Below are 13,406 nucleotides of genomic sequence, written 5' to 3'. Positions count from 1 at the left end.
ATCCTTGAAAATGACAACTTACCTCATTCATTTTTCATATCATAGTACACTATAATTCCCCAGGAGGAGGGCACGGCAACCCACTCCAGTATTTTGGCCTGGAGAATCCCATGGACAGTAGAGCCTGGGCTATGGTCTACAGGGTTGCAAGGAGTCAGACGTGACTGAAGTGACTGAGCACACATGCACACAAGTACAGTGTACATCAGAGTGGTGTTCAGTAAATATATACTGATTTCATTAATAGCTTAAAAATGTCAAACATTTTTAGCTTTTTGATTAAGGATAAAAAGAACTGATGTATCAGATTTCCTGTTAACTGTATTCCCTTATATTTAAATACGACCAAGGTTAAATTGTTTTAAGTTCATAACTAAACATAACTATGGGCTTCCCTCATAGCTCAGTTGTTTTTAGAATCTGCCTGCAATGCAAGAGATCAGGGTTCAATTCCTGAGTTGGTGAGTCGGGAAGATCCCCTGGAGAAGGAAATGGCAACCCACTCCAGTATTTTGGCCTGGAGAATTCCATGGACAGAGGAGTCCATGGAGTCACAAGAGTCAGATACAACTTAGCGACTAAACCACCACCAAGTTCCTAACTAATTTTTCCATGATCTTTAGATTAATATTTCCTTCCTGTGAAGAATGCAAACATCCTTGTCCATTACACATTCTCAAAGAATGCAAAAATAAGGTCTGAAGAAAAACAAAAAGATCTGAGATCTTCAAAGCCATCCAAGACAAGGAAGGCAGGCCATTTATTAGCTATAATTGACTCAGTTGCTGAGTAATTTTTACTGCACCACTTCAAATCAAGAAGTGAAAGAAAAATGCCATCAAATACTCAGATTCAAATAGAAGACTAATGTTATAAGAAATCTTTTAGTTAGTCACATGATGATTAAATTCTTTAAAAATACATTTAGGATGTTTAAGTTCACTATTCAAGGGATCACATTTATCATTGCTCACTGGCTTCTACCCCAGCTGTGAAAAATGTTTAGCACAACACTTGACATAAATGTTAGCCATTGTTTTTATTATTATTATTGTTGTTGCTGATTTTAAGCCAAATAACTTACTTTATATGTACCACTTACTAAGAAAAAAATGTTTCACAATATGCTTAAATTTATGGGCTAAACAATGTCTTGGGACAGTTTGAATCATTACTTGCAAATAGAAATTAACCATTCAGTTAGGGAGTTTGAGATGGACATGTATACACTGCTATATTTCAAATGATACTTTATGGCCATTCAGTTCAGTTCAGTTGGACTCTTTGTGACCCCACGGACTGCAGCATGCCAAGCTTTCTTGTCCATCACCAACTCCCAGAGCTTACTCAGACTCATGTCCATTGAGTTAGTGATGCCACACAACCATTTCATCCTCTGTCGTCCCCGTCTTCTCCCACCTTCAATCTTCCCCAGCATCAGGGTCTTTTCCAATGAGTCAGTTCTTCCCATCAGGTGGCCAAAGTATTGGAGTTTCAGCTTTAGCATCAGTCCTTCCAATGAATACTCAGGACTGATTTCTTTTAGGATGGACTGGTTGGGTCTCCTTACAGTCCAAGAGACTCTCAAGAGTTTCCTCCAACACCACAGTTCAAAAGCATCAATTCTTTGGTGCTCAACTTTCTTTATAATCCAACTCTTATATCCGTACATGACTACTGAAAAATTCATAGCTTTGACTAGACAGACCTTGTTGGCAATGTACTATCTCTGCTTTTTAATATGTTCTCTAGGTTGGACATAGCTTTTCTTCCAAAGAGCAAGCGTCTTAAATTTCATGGCTGCAGTCATCATCTGCAGTGATTTTGGAGCCCCAAAATAAAGTCTGTTTCCATTCTCTCCCCATCTATTTGCCATGAAGTGATGGGACTGGATGCCATGATTTCAGTTTTCTGAATGTTGAGTTTTAAGCCACCTTCTTCACTCTCCTCTTTCACTTTCATCAAGGGGCTCTTTAGTTCTTCTTCACTTTCTGCCATAAGGGTGGTGTCATCTGCATATCTGAAGTTATTGATATTTCTCCTGGCGAGCTTGAGTCCAGCTTGTGCTTCATCCAGCCCAGCATTTCACATGATGTACACTGTATAAAAGTTAAATAAGTAGGGTGACAATATACGGCCTTGATATATTCCTTGTCCAATTTGGAATCAGTCTGTTGTTCCATGTTCAGTTCTAACTGTTGCTTCCTGACCTGCATATAGACTTCTTAGGAAGCAGGTCATGTGGTCTGGCATTCCCATCTCTTTTAAGAATTTTCCACAGTTTGTTGTGATCCATACAGTTAAAGGCTTTGATGTAGTCATAAAACAGAGGTAGATGTTTCTCTGGAACTCTCTTGCTTTTTCGATGATTCAGCAGATGTCGGCAATTTGATCTCTGGTTTCTCTGCCTTTTCTAAATCCAGCTTGAACATCTGGAAGTTTACGGTTCATGCACTGTTGAAGCCTGACTTGGACAATTTTAGGCATTACTTTGCTAGCATGTGAGATGAGTGCAATTGTGTGGTAGTTTGAGCATTCCTTGGTATTGCCTTTCTTTGGGGATGGAATGAACACTGACCTTTTCCAGTCTTGCCACTGCTGAGTTTTCCAAATTTGCTGACATATGAAGTACAACATTTTCACAGCATCATCATTCAGGATTTAAAATAGCTCCATTGGAACTCCATCACCTCCACTAGTTTTGTTCATAGTGATGCTTCCTAAGGCCCGCTTGACTTCACATTTCAGGATATCTGGCTCTAGGTGAGTGATCAAACCATCATGATTATCTTGGTCATGAAGATCTCTTTTTGTACAGTTCTTCTGTATATTCTTGCCACCTCTTCTTAATATCTTCTGTTTCTGTTAGGTCCATACCATTTCTGTCCTTTACTGTGCCCATCTTTGCATGAAATGTTCCCTTGGTATCTCTAATTTTCTTGAAGAGATCTCTAGTGTTTCCCATTTAAGTGCTTTCCTCTATTTCTTTGCACTGATCACTGAGGAAGGCTTTCTTATCTCTCCTTGTTATTGTTTGGAACCCTGCATTCAAATGGGTATATCTTTATTTTTCTTCTATGCCTTTAGCTTCTCTTCTTTTCTCAGCTATTTGTAAGGCCTCCTCAGACAAACATTTTGCCTTTTTGCATTTCTTTTTCTTGAGGATGGTCTTGATCTCTGCCTCATGTACAATGTCATGAACCTCCATCCACAGTTCTTTAGCCACTCTCACATCTAATTCCTTGAATCTATTTCTCACTTCCACTGTATAATTGTAAGGGATTTGGTTTTAGTCATACCTGAATGGTGTAGCAGTTTTCCCTACTTTCTTCAATTTAAGTCTGAATTTGGCAATAAGGAGTTCATGATCTGAGCCACAGTCAGCTCCCAGTCTTATTTTTGCTGACTGTATACAGCTTCTCCATCTTTGACTGCAAATTATATAATCTATCTGATTTCAGTATTGACCATCAGGTGATGTCCATGTGTAGAGTCTTCTCTTGTGTTGTTGGAAGAGGGTGTTTGTTATGAGCAATGGGCTCTCTTGGCAAAACTCCGTTAGCCTTTGACCTACTTCATTTTGTATTACAAGGTCAAATTTGCCTGTTACTCCAGGTATCTCTTGACTTCATACTTTTTCATTTCAGTTCCCTATAATGAAAAGGACATCTTTTTTGGGTGTTAGTTCTAGGAGGTCTTGTAGGTCTTCATAGAACTGTTCAGCTTCAGTTTTTCAGCACTACTGGTTGGGGCATAGGCTTGGATTACTGTGATATTGAATGGTTTGCCTTGGAAACGAACAGAGATCATTTTGTCGTTTTTGAGATTGCATCCAAGTACTGCATTTCAGACTCTTTTGTTGACTATGAGGGCTACTCCATTTCTTCTAAGGGACTCTTACCCACAGTAGTAGATAGCCATTAACTCACCTAATTCTTACAAAACCCAAGTGAGGCAGATACTATTATTTTCCTAATAGATGAAATTTGCAGGGTACAGTGAGGTGAGATCACTCAGTCAAGTTCATATAACTAATTGTTGGTGGTGTGCAGTGATAAGTTGCTTCAGTTATGTCTGACTCTTTGAGACCCTATGGACCATAGCCCACCAGACTCTTCTGTCCATGGGATTCTCCTGGCAAGGATACTGGAGTGGGTTGCCATGCCCTCCTCCAGGGGATCTTGCTGACCCAGGGATTGAACCCACATATCTGAAGTGGGAGAGCCACTAAACAAATCCAGGCTCTTTGGTGAGAGTCATGTTTTCAACCAGAATGCTACTCTGTCTGTTTTATGCTTTAAAAATTTTTTTTTCTGTTCTGCTTCTCTGGCTTAGAATGCTACGAAGTTTGCATTTCTAAAATGTGATCATCATTTCATCATTTTAAAATAATGTTTTTGATATTTATAATTTCTGGTAGTGGATATATTTGAATTTGTATCACTTTTTCTTCAATTAATATTAAGTAAATATGCTAGTGACAGTTGTATTTATAAAGAATAGAGTATATTTTAAAATGCAGCCTTATACACTTTTCAGTAAATACAGATATTTCTTAGAGATTATATATAGATTCTTAGAAGATCTACAATAATAATATTCAGAGTAATTTATAATGGCTTAATTTATGATAAAAACTGTTCATCAGAAGTGGTTGAGAATAATTTAAGGGTATTGGCTTTTAATATTATTGTTCCCACCCCTTATACAATTTGCTTCAGTAGTCAATAATCACGTCTTAAAATCTTGCCATGTATTTATCATGTTCTGAAAGCTTACGAGTATCATCAATGTTGTACTACTGAGTTTAGTAAATAAGAGTAATACTCAACCAAGTGATTGTTGGAATAGAGGTCGATTCCAACTTAGTAGCATAAAATCAAGGCAAATGCTCAAACTTTACTTTCTTCTGTAGTGTTATTTCCTATTTTCTTAATTCAGGATCTGTAGGAAGGCTGTGGCTGGACACATGAGAACCCTGCTTGAGGGAGCCATGGTTAGCAACCCCAGCTTACATTTTCTCTGGAACTAACAAACATCTACAGCCAATCTATTGCTCTCTCAGAACATCATAGTTTTCAAGGCACCTGAAAGTGGATGAAAACATTTTTTTTTTGTTTTGTTTTTACCGTACCAGAAAAAGATATTAACTTCCCTGATCATTGTACCAATTTTGCAACAGGAAAAGGGAAAATTGAACTATATTAGCTTGGGAGTAAAGTTTGAAGAATCGATGCTTTTGAACTGTGGTGTTGGAGAAGACTCTTGAGAGTCCCTTGGACTGCAAGGAGATCCAACCAGTCCATCCTAAAGGAGATCAATCCTGGATGTTCATTGGAGGGACTGATACTAAAGCTGAAACTGCAATACTTTGGCCACCTCATGCGACGAGTTGACTCACTGGAAAAGACTGTGATACTGGGAAAGGTTGGGGGCGGGAGGAGAAGGGGACGACAGAGAATGAGATGGCTGGATGGCATCACTGACTCTGTGGACATGAGTTTGAGTGTACTCCGGGAGTTGGTGATGGACAGGGAGGCCTAGCGTGCTGTGATTCATGGGGTCGTGGAGAGTCGGACACGACTGAGCGACTGAACTGAACTGAACATTGGCATCAGAAAAACTGAACATCTCTTTTAAGCTGCAGTAGCCTTTGAGTGACTGGTTGAACAGAGGTCACAAACGGAGGGAGACAGCAGAATTGGGATCCTATGATGGATTTTTATTGCACGCACAGCTATTTATAGGGCAGTGTTTCAAATTACAATGTATTTCCTTTAACTTATTAAAAACATATGTAAAGCATTAGGTTAAGCATTTTTTTTTGTAGTATATGTTTGCCTTTTGTCCTGGTGTATTTCCTTTAATCTCGTAACAAACTACTACAGACGCCTAAATACCAAAACCAGGTAATGAATGCATTGAGCTTAGTCTCATTTACAGACCTGTGCATCCGCCTTCTTGGAAGTTGAAATAGCCGTGGGCACAGCGATCACATTTCTTTCCTGTTACTCCTGGCTGGCACCAACATTGACCACTCTCTTCACAGTCAAATGATTTGGACCCAAAGGAATTGCAGTTGCAGGGGATACACCCCCTTGCTGATTGGAGGCCAAAGGTCTCAGGCTGGCATAGAAGCAGAATGAGAAAAATTCAATTTAAATCAATTAATTCACAATGGCACTAGATGCACTGTAAGATCAGGTGGGAAAAGGGGAGCCTGTGGGTTATAAAGGTTCTTCAGTGATGTTATGACAATTGGACTGTCATTTAATCTAGTGGATTTTTTCTATGATGTCCATAAAAAAGTGCAATTACTTTAAAATTTCATTGAGATTATTGGTGGAATTAGGGTGCTATCATTCAGTCTGTGATATTTTCACCAGTCTTTCCCTATAAATCTCAAGATTCTAATGGCAATGTGGAAATAAGTGAGGATGGCAATTCTATTTAAAGAAAATTTTGGTTTCATTTCTAATAATCGCAATTGATTATTTTCAGATATTTTTAAGTCATTTTACTTGGTAAAAATGCTTTCAATATTATTGGGCAGCAGCCTAAAGTTAAAATAAATCTTTTTCCTCTTATAGTGGGTCTAATTTTTGTCATATATCCATGAATACTTCTAATCATCATTATGGGGCTCACATTATATAAATGTAACTCTTCGGTTATGCTTATACTGACAAAATAATTGGTGTAACTAACATCTAGTTTCTTGGGTTTCATCTTAACAATCAAAGTTGATTTGTGAGAACACATATCAAAGCACCAAATTAGGTAGATGAAGGGAAACTTTCATCTCTGATGAGTTATTCATATGCATATCTCTTATCTATTTGTAACAAATGACCTTCCATGGTCCAGCATTACTAGCTTTGGCTGACTTTCTGGAAATGCGTGTTATCAGACCTCGAATGACTACACTAGGAAATGCTGATGGTTTAAAAATCATTCCTACCAGAAAAGTGAAAAGCACATATCCTACTTAAAGTATGTCAGGGCTGTCTTTTAAGCTGAAGTTTGTCACATTATTATGATATTTTAATCTGGAAAATTAGTCTCAGTAATTACTTCTTTGTAAAACTAATTCTTATTTTGGAAAATTAGACTTAATAATTATTCTTGGTAAAAATAAATCTTGCTATTTAATGTGAGCCACCAAAAGAGAAATGATTAAGCCTTATTATGTACTTTTGTCATTACTGTTAACAATATTAAAAATAAGTCCTATAAAACAAAATCATCCTGAAAATTAGTCTCTTAAAATGATTGTTGCTAAGAATAGCTTTCTTTTTAAATCTAAAATGGGTTGATTATGGTTGATAATCATTTTAATCTTTACATTTGTTCTTGCCTTTATTTTAAGTTCTTTATTTGTTTTTATAAAATAAATAAAATAAATAATTCTTTATTTTAGTTCTTGACTTTATTTTTAGTTCTAATTCAGATTCACTGTATAATTAAAGAAATTGTGTGACACTTGTAACAAATGACCTAATACTTGATTTTGAAATTAATTATAGGAAAAAAAATATAATATTTTTATTCATAAAAAACAATTCAGTGTACAATTTTAAATACCAGGCCTAGAGAAATAGTCAGAAATTGAGAAAATGCATGCATGCTTATTACAGGATTATTTATCATAATAATGAGCAACTGTAGAGGTACTTAAATGTTCAATTTAGAGAAAAAGCTGAATAAATTAAATTATGAGGCATTCATGTTATAAAATATATAAAATCATTAAAATCCTGCTTTGAAGCAGTTTTAATGATATGAATATGAGTAGAATATAGCATTAAATAAAATTTCAAAAAGCCGAATACAAAATTACATATACACTATGATTCTAATGACATACCCACAAAGGCACACATACCACTCAGACACAAATAGAAACTTATATACATAGAAAAAAAGACTAGAATATTACATAATAAAACTTTTTTAAAAAAGTAATATTTTGCATTTGTTTTTATTTCCTAAATTTTCTTGACTTAGAATTGCATTGCAGAGATAGTGCTTCACCTTTATCTTTACCTCCTAAGTTTGTTTTACTTAGCATATCTATCTATATCTATACAAATATCTTCAGTGGATAGACCAACAAAACAGTAACTTTCAAATTATTATTTATTTTAAAAATTCCAAAGTTCATTATGTAAAGAAATATATAAGTAATGTCTTTATCTTACTTTTCTAATATTTACCTAGTGTAGTTTTAAAACCGGAAAGTCAAAGTGGCTCAATTGTGTCCGACTCTTTGTGACCCCATGGACTATACAGCCCATGGAATTTTCCAGGCTAGGATACTGGAGTGGGTAGCTATTCCCCTCTCCAGGGGATCTTCCCAACCCAGGGATCGAACCCAGGTCTCCTGCATTGCAGGTGGATTCTTTACCAGCTGAGCCACCAGGGAAGCCCAAGAATACTGGAGTGGGTACCTATCCCTTCTCCAGTGGATCTTCCTAGCCCAGGAATCAAACCGGGGTCTCTTGCATTGCAGGCAGATTCTTTATCAACTGAGCCACAGTTATACCAAAACAAACATTACCAAATTTCAGTAAAAAATTTTTAATAAATTGTTCAAAAATTTATTTCACAGTCCAGGGAAAACGCTGTAGTAAACAAATTTTAAAGAACATTCTTAGTCAGTAATTGAGATTAATGAGGTGAAACATATAGAGAAGCATGTGCTTGCCTAGTTTCAGTGGGAAGTTTGATGAGCTCATATAATTTATTCTCATTTGGGATAATAATAAAAACTAGCACTTACATATTGTTCTTGCCATGTGCCAAGCAACATTTCTAAAGCCCTTTGCAAACGTGAACTCATTTAAATTCTCAAGACAATCCTGAAAGATAGTTATTATCATCAACTTTTTAGAGTGGTGAAACTGAGGCACAGAAGGGTCAAGTAATTTGGTCAGCAGCTAGCCAGTTGTGGAGTCAGGATTCCAAGTCAGCCAGGCTGGCTTCAGAGTCTGTGCTCTTAGCTGTCACATATACTGTCTCAGAGGAAAAGTGGTCTCAGGACAAACCACCACTCCATACATCAGTGCTGTAGGATATGTAGGAAGAGGGCATGAATAAGGGTTAATAATTCTGCTGGATTTATGTTTTGGAGACATTTTTGCATGCTCATGGTCAGTCATGTCTGACTCTTCACAACCCCATGGACTGCAGCCCACTAGGCTCCTCTCTCTGTCCATGGAACTTTTCAGGCAAGAATATTGGAGTCGGTTGCGAGTTCCTCCTCCAGGGAATCTTCCTGACCCAGGGATTGAACCCACATCTCCTGAGTCTCCTGCACTGGCAGGAGGATTATTTACCACTTGAGCCATGTGGGAAAGCCCATTTTGGAGACATAGTGATCAGTTATTGTCCCTTCCTTTTACTCTAAATGTATGCATTTATTTCTGAAAAACATAATCTCTTTTAAAGATTTCTCCACTTAATAACAATAGTAATAACAACAGTAACACTGCCTATCACTACTAAAAACTCTTCAGATGTGTGTTTTATACACTCCTGTCACAACAACCTGGAGACAGCCATAGAGGTGTCTGGGCAGACCTTCCTGCAAGGAGCCTGCAGTGGGAGTGTCACTAATTGACAAGCCCCAGCTTCCATTCTCTTGAATCTAGTGGAGGAGCTCATACCAAGTCACGCTTCTACTAGTCAATTACAGGTACACTGAAGTAATAGAATTTTCCCGCCCCATCCAAGACTCCTCCAATGTGTAAATTTTGCTTGGGCACTCCCAACTGGCATGGCCAAGAATTTGAGATTTGGGCAGAATGCATTCAGTGAGTCTTTTCTATCCATATTATTTTCCCTCTCTCCTCAAACATGGACAGACCCACATTTCAGCAGAAGTTGCCCTGCACATGATGCTCTATCCCCATCACCCTTTACTGGAGTCTCCTCCAGTAAATCTCTTGCATTTGCTCCTTGGAGGATCTGAGCCAACACACAAACTCTGTGATGTAGGTCCTATTACAGATGAAGAAGCTGAATTACAAAAAGATCTAAGAAACAGTTTTACGGTGGACCAGAAGTGTTGGAGCAGGGATTTGAACTCAGGCATTCCAATATAAAAACTAGTTCTTTTAAAATGTCAATAAAGAGGCAAGAAATACAACTATAAATTTGTTCTTCTGCCTTCCTCCCTCATCTTCCTCCCTTTCCCATCCCCCTTCCTCCTTCTTTTACCTCTTCTTTTCCTACTCCTTCTCCATCTCCTTCTTCTATTCCCTACCCTTAGTTCTCACATAAGCTCTGATTCTCCACTGACAAGTCCTGTCTCCTGGTACTCAGCATCTTGGCCTCGGTCCTATTCCTCTCTCCCTGCTCCTCTCTTCCTCTCTCTCCCTTCCCAAATTCCTTCCTTCCACCATTTGTTTTGTTTTGCCCGTGAAAAGGGAGATCAAACATTTATAGTAGAAGACATGCTACCTTCTTTTGTGCATGTTGTAAATTTCCAGTGTGTGAAAATGTGTGTCTTGTGTTTGTTGTATACATGGACAAAATTATAATGTGGTAATGTAACAGTCACTAATTATGATGAAAAGTCAGTCAAAGTTCAGATCAGTGGGCTGGATTATCTTAGGCAAGCCATTTTCTTTGTCAGATTTCCCTTCATTTATTCGTTTGTTCCCTTCATTTGCTCTAAAATGATGCCTGGGCTTCTTTCCCCTTTTAAGATGTTACTTTGCTACAGATAAATTGTTCTTTGTTTTCTACATATCAATGATCACTTGAAACTTTTATGAACCTATGAATTTGAATGAGTTTAAAAAAACATTATCAGTAGCTATTTTTTAAAGGCAAGACTTCAATCAGAAATTGCCAAGTTTTGGCATTTGCAATTCACACGCTTAGCAACCATTATTTGGTAAAATGGCACCAGGACAGGTCAGCAGCAGCACATGGAACACAGCATGCTGAGGCAAGAGCCATGCAGCACCTCTCAAATTACCAGAGCCGCAGGCCGGTAGGCTCCCCGAGGGCATCCGCTGGAGCTGCTGGCTCCCCACCTCTGGGGAGACCCCAGCACCCACCGCGCTCTCTGTGGCTGCTCCTCCTGCCGGTGCACCTGCCTGCTGAGGTTGCATCGTTTCCCTACGAAGCCTGATTTACAGACACATCTTCCTGTAATATCACACCGCGGTGTCACAGAGCCCATGGGACTGCATCCACAGGACACACAGAATCGCTTCTTTGGGTCCCACCACATAGTGGGCTTTAAAAGCCAGTGGAAAAATAAAAACAAAAAGAGAGCATACACATTATTCAAGAGATAATATTTTTAAACCTCCTACAGAATGGCCAATTTGGCATCTGAGAAATGCTTGGTTCTGCTTAACAGTGTTTATCATGAGAAATTACCTATTTATGTGAAAGAAATAGTGCAAATCCATGTACTTTCATGGGGGAAATCTCAAGGTGCTCGGCATACTGAAGGCAGGGTAATGTATCCAGGAAAAGAGAGCAATGTATTTTGATTTTTGTTTCATTTTAGCAAAATGGTATCCAAAAAATCCTTTGATTTGCTTCTATACTGAAAAATTTTGTTGAGTAGAATGCTCACTGGAACTTTAAATGATGGAACTAGAACAAAGTGCTTGATAAAAGCAAAGGGTATGACATTTTTTTCTCCTGCCAAAAACATAAAGGCAAAGGAAAGGGTATGTGACTCACCATAGACAGGGTGTGGTTTCAGAAACATCTAAATTAGAGTAAATACTACATAAATTCACTACCAAGGAAATGTGTCAATAGGTTGAGGGTCAAACGCCAGTGTATGGCAGATGTTGTTCTATTTTCTTTTTAATTTCAATGATCACAGTAATTTTACATGTAGAATGAGATATTCTTGAACTTGTCTTTTAATATACTCGGGTATAGGTCGTTTCTGAAAGCCAATGAAAAGTTTGAAGGCAGAAGTAATTCACTGGTCAGCTCCAACTTCTTACCTTACATTCATCACACCGACGCCCCTGCACGTTAGGTTTGCATTCACACTGTCCCGTCTGAGCATGGCAAACCTCAGAGAAGGAGCCGTTGGCATTACATTGACAAGCTGCAAAGAGAGGAGAGATCTGTGGTTGGGAAGTGTATTCTAATAGTCTTCAGAGTTTTATCAAATAATGGAACACTGGTCACAAAGTTTTAGAATAGAATGCTTTCTGACTGCTAAGTGTTCTGTTAGGCATTATGTCATCTGATCTTTACAACAATTCTGTAAGCTGTACAGATGAATTACTTAAAGCAACAGCACAGTTCCTGGCACACCATATGTTGTAAAAATATTATTGTCACCATGATTATTCCAGTTGTAAGAATGAAGACACTGAAATTCAAAGTCAGACAAGGCCACATGATTAGTAGGTGGTTTAGCAGATTTCAGGTAAAATGTTCATTCCATCACTCCTCCAGCTGTTTTGCCTCTTCATAGATGCATTGGGGTAACACAGAAAATACTATAATCTCCATATAAATAATACTGACTCTGGAGCATACTGACTCTAGAGCTGAAATAATTTTGAGAAATTATTAAAATTAATAGCACCCATGGAATAATATTAATGCTACTATTAATGAAGCAACATTATTATTTCCAAATGATTATTTACTATGTGCCAGTTTTTGTGTTAATTTCAAAAAAAATTAGCTTAAGATGAAATATAAAATAAGTATATAAATCTGAAAAATATTTAAGATTAGAAAAGTATATAAGGCAGAAGAACTAAATAGACATGTTTCCAGAGAGGACATCAAAGTGACAAACAGGCCATGAAAAGATGCTCAACATCACTAATCATTAGGGAATTGTAAGTCAAAGCCACAGTGAGCTACCTTACATCTGTTAAAATGGGTGCCATCAAGAAGACAAGAGACAGTAAGTATTGGTGAGAATGTGGTGAAAAAGGGAGCCCTTATACACCACTGGTGGGAACGTAAATGGGTCCAACCACTATGGAAAACAATACAGATATTCCTCAAAAAATTAAAACTAGAACTACTATACACAGTCCAGTGATCTCAATTCAGGATATATACATAAAGGAAATGTAAACAGTATTTTGAACAGACACATGCACTTTCATGCTTATTGCAACATTATTCACAGTAGCCAAGATATGGAAACAACCTAAATGCTCCTCAATAGATAAGTGGATAAAAAGATGTGGTGTATACACAATGGAGTGATTCCCAGGTGGCTCAGTGGTAAAGAATCCACCAGCCAATTCAGGAGAGACAGGAGACATAGGTACAATCCCTGAGTCAGGAAGATCCCCTGGAGAAGGAAACAGCAATCCACTTTAGTAGTCTAGCCTAGAAAAATCTCATGGACAGAGGAGCCTGGCGGGTTATGGTTCAAAGAGTCAGATGTG

At 37.8% G+C, this 13,406-nt stretch overlaps 1 protein-coding gene across 1 annotated transcript in view; it reads right to left on the bottom strand.

The window, feature by feature from the left end:
- The window catches only part of LAMA2 (laminin subunit alpha 2), a 710,698-nt gene that overhangs the window by 247,002 nt on the left and 450,290 nt on the right, over nucleotides 1-13,406 (bottom strand). Inside the window, exons 20-22 of the mRNA XM_088840739.1 lie at nucleotides 11,985-12,091; nucleotides 10,988-11,251; nucleotides 5,946-6,126 (exon numbers count right to left, since the gene is read on the bottom strand). Coding sequence (XP_088696865.1) covers nucleotides 5,946-6,126; nucleotides 10,988-11,251; nucleotides 11,985-12,091 — 552 coding nt within the window. The remainder of the gene's footprint in view (nucleotides 1-5,945; nucleotides 6,127-10,987; nucleotides 11,252-11,984; nucleotides 12,092-13,406) is intronic.

Source organism: Moschus berezovskii, chromosome 10 (assembly GCF_049115385.1).
Source record: "Moschus berezovskii isolate FMDL1 chromosome 10, NW_MosBer_1.0, whole genome shotgun sequence".
Taxonomy (NCBI): Eukaryota; Metazoa; Chordata; class Mammalia; order Artiodactyla; family Moschidae; genus Moschus; species Moschus berezovskii.
Note: the sequence above shows the minus strand (reverse complement) of the source record. Positions and strands in the feature narration are given on the sequence as shown.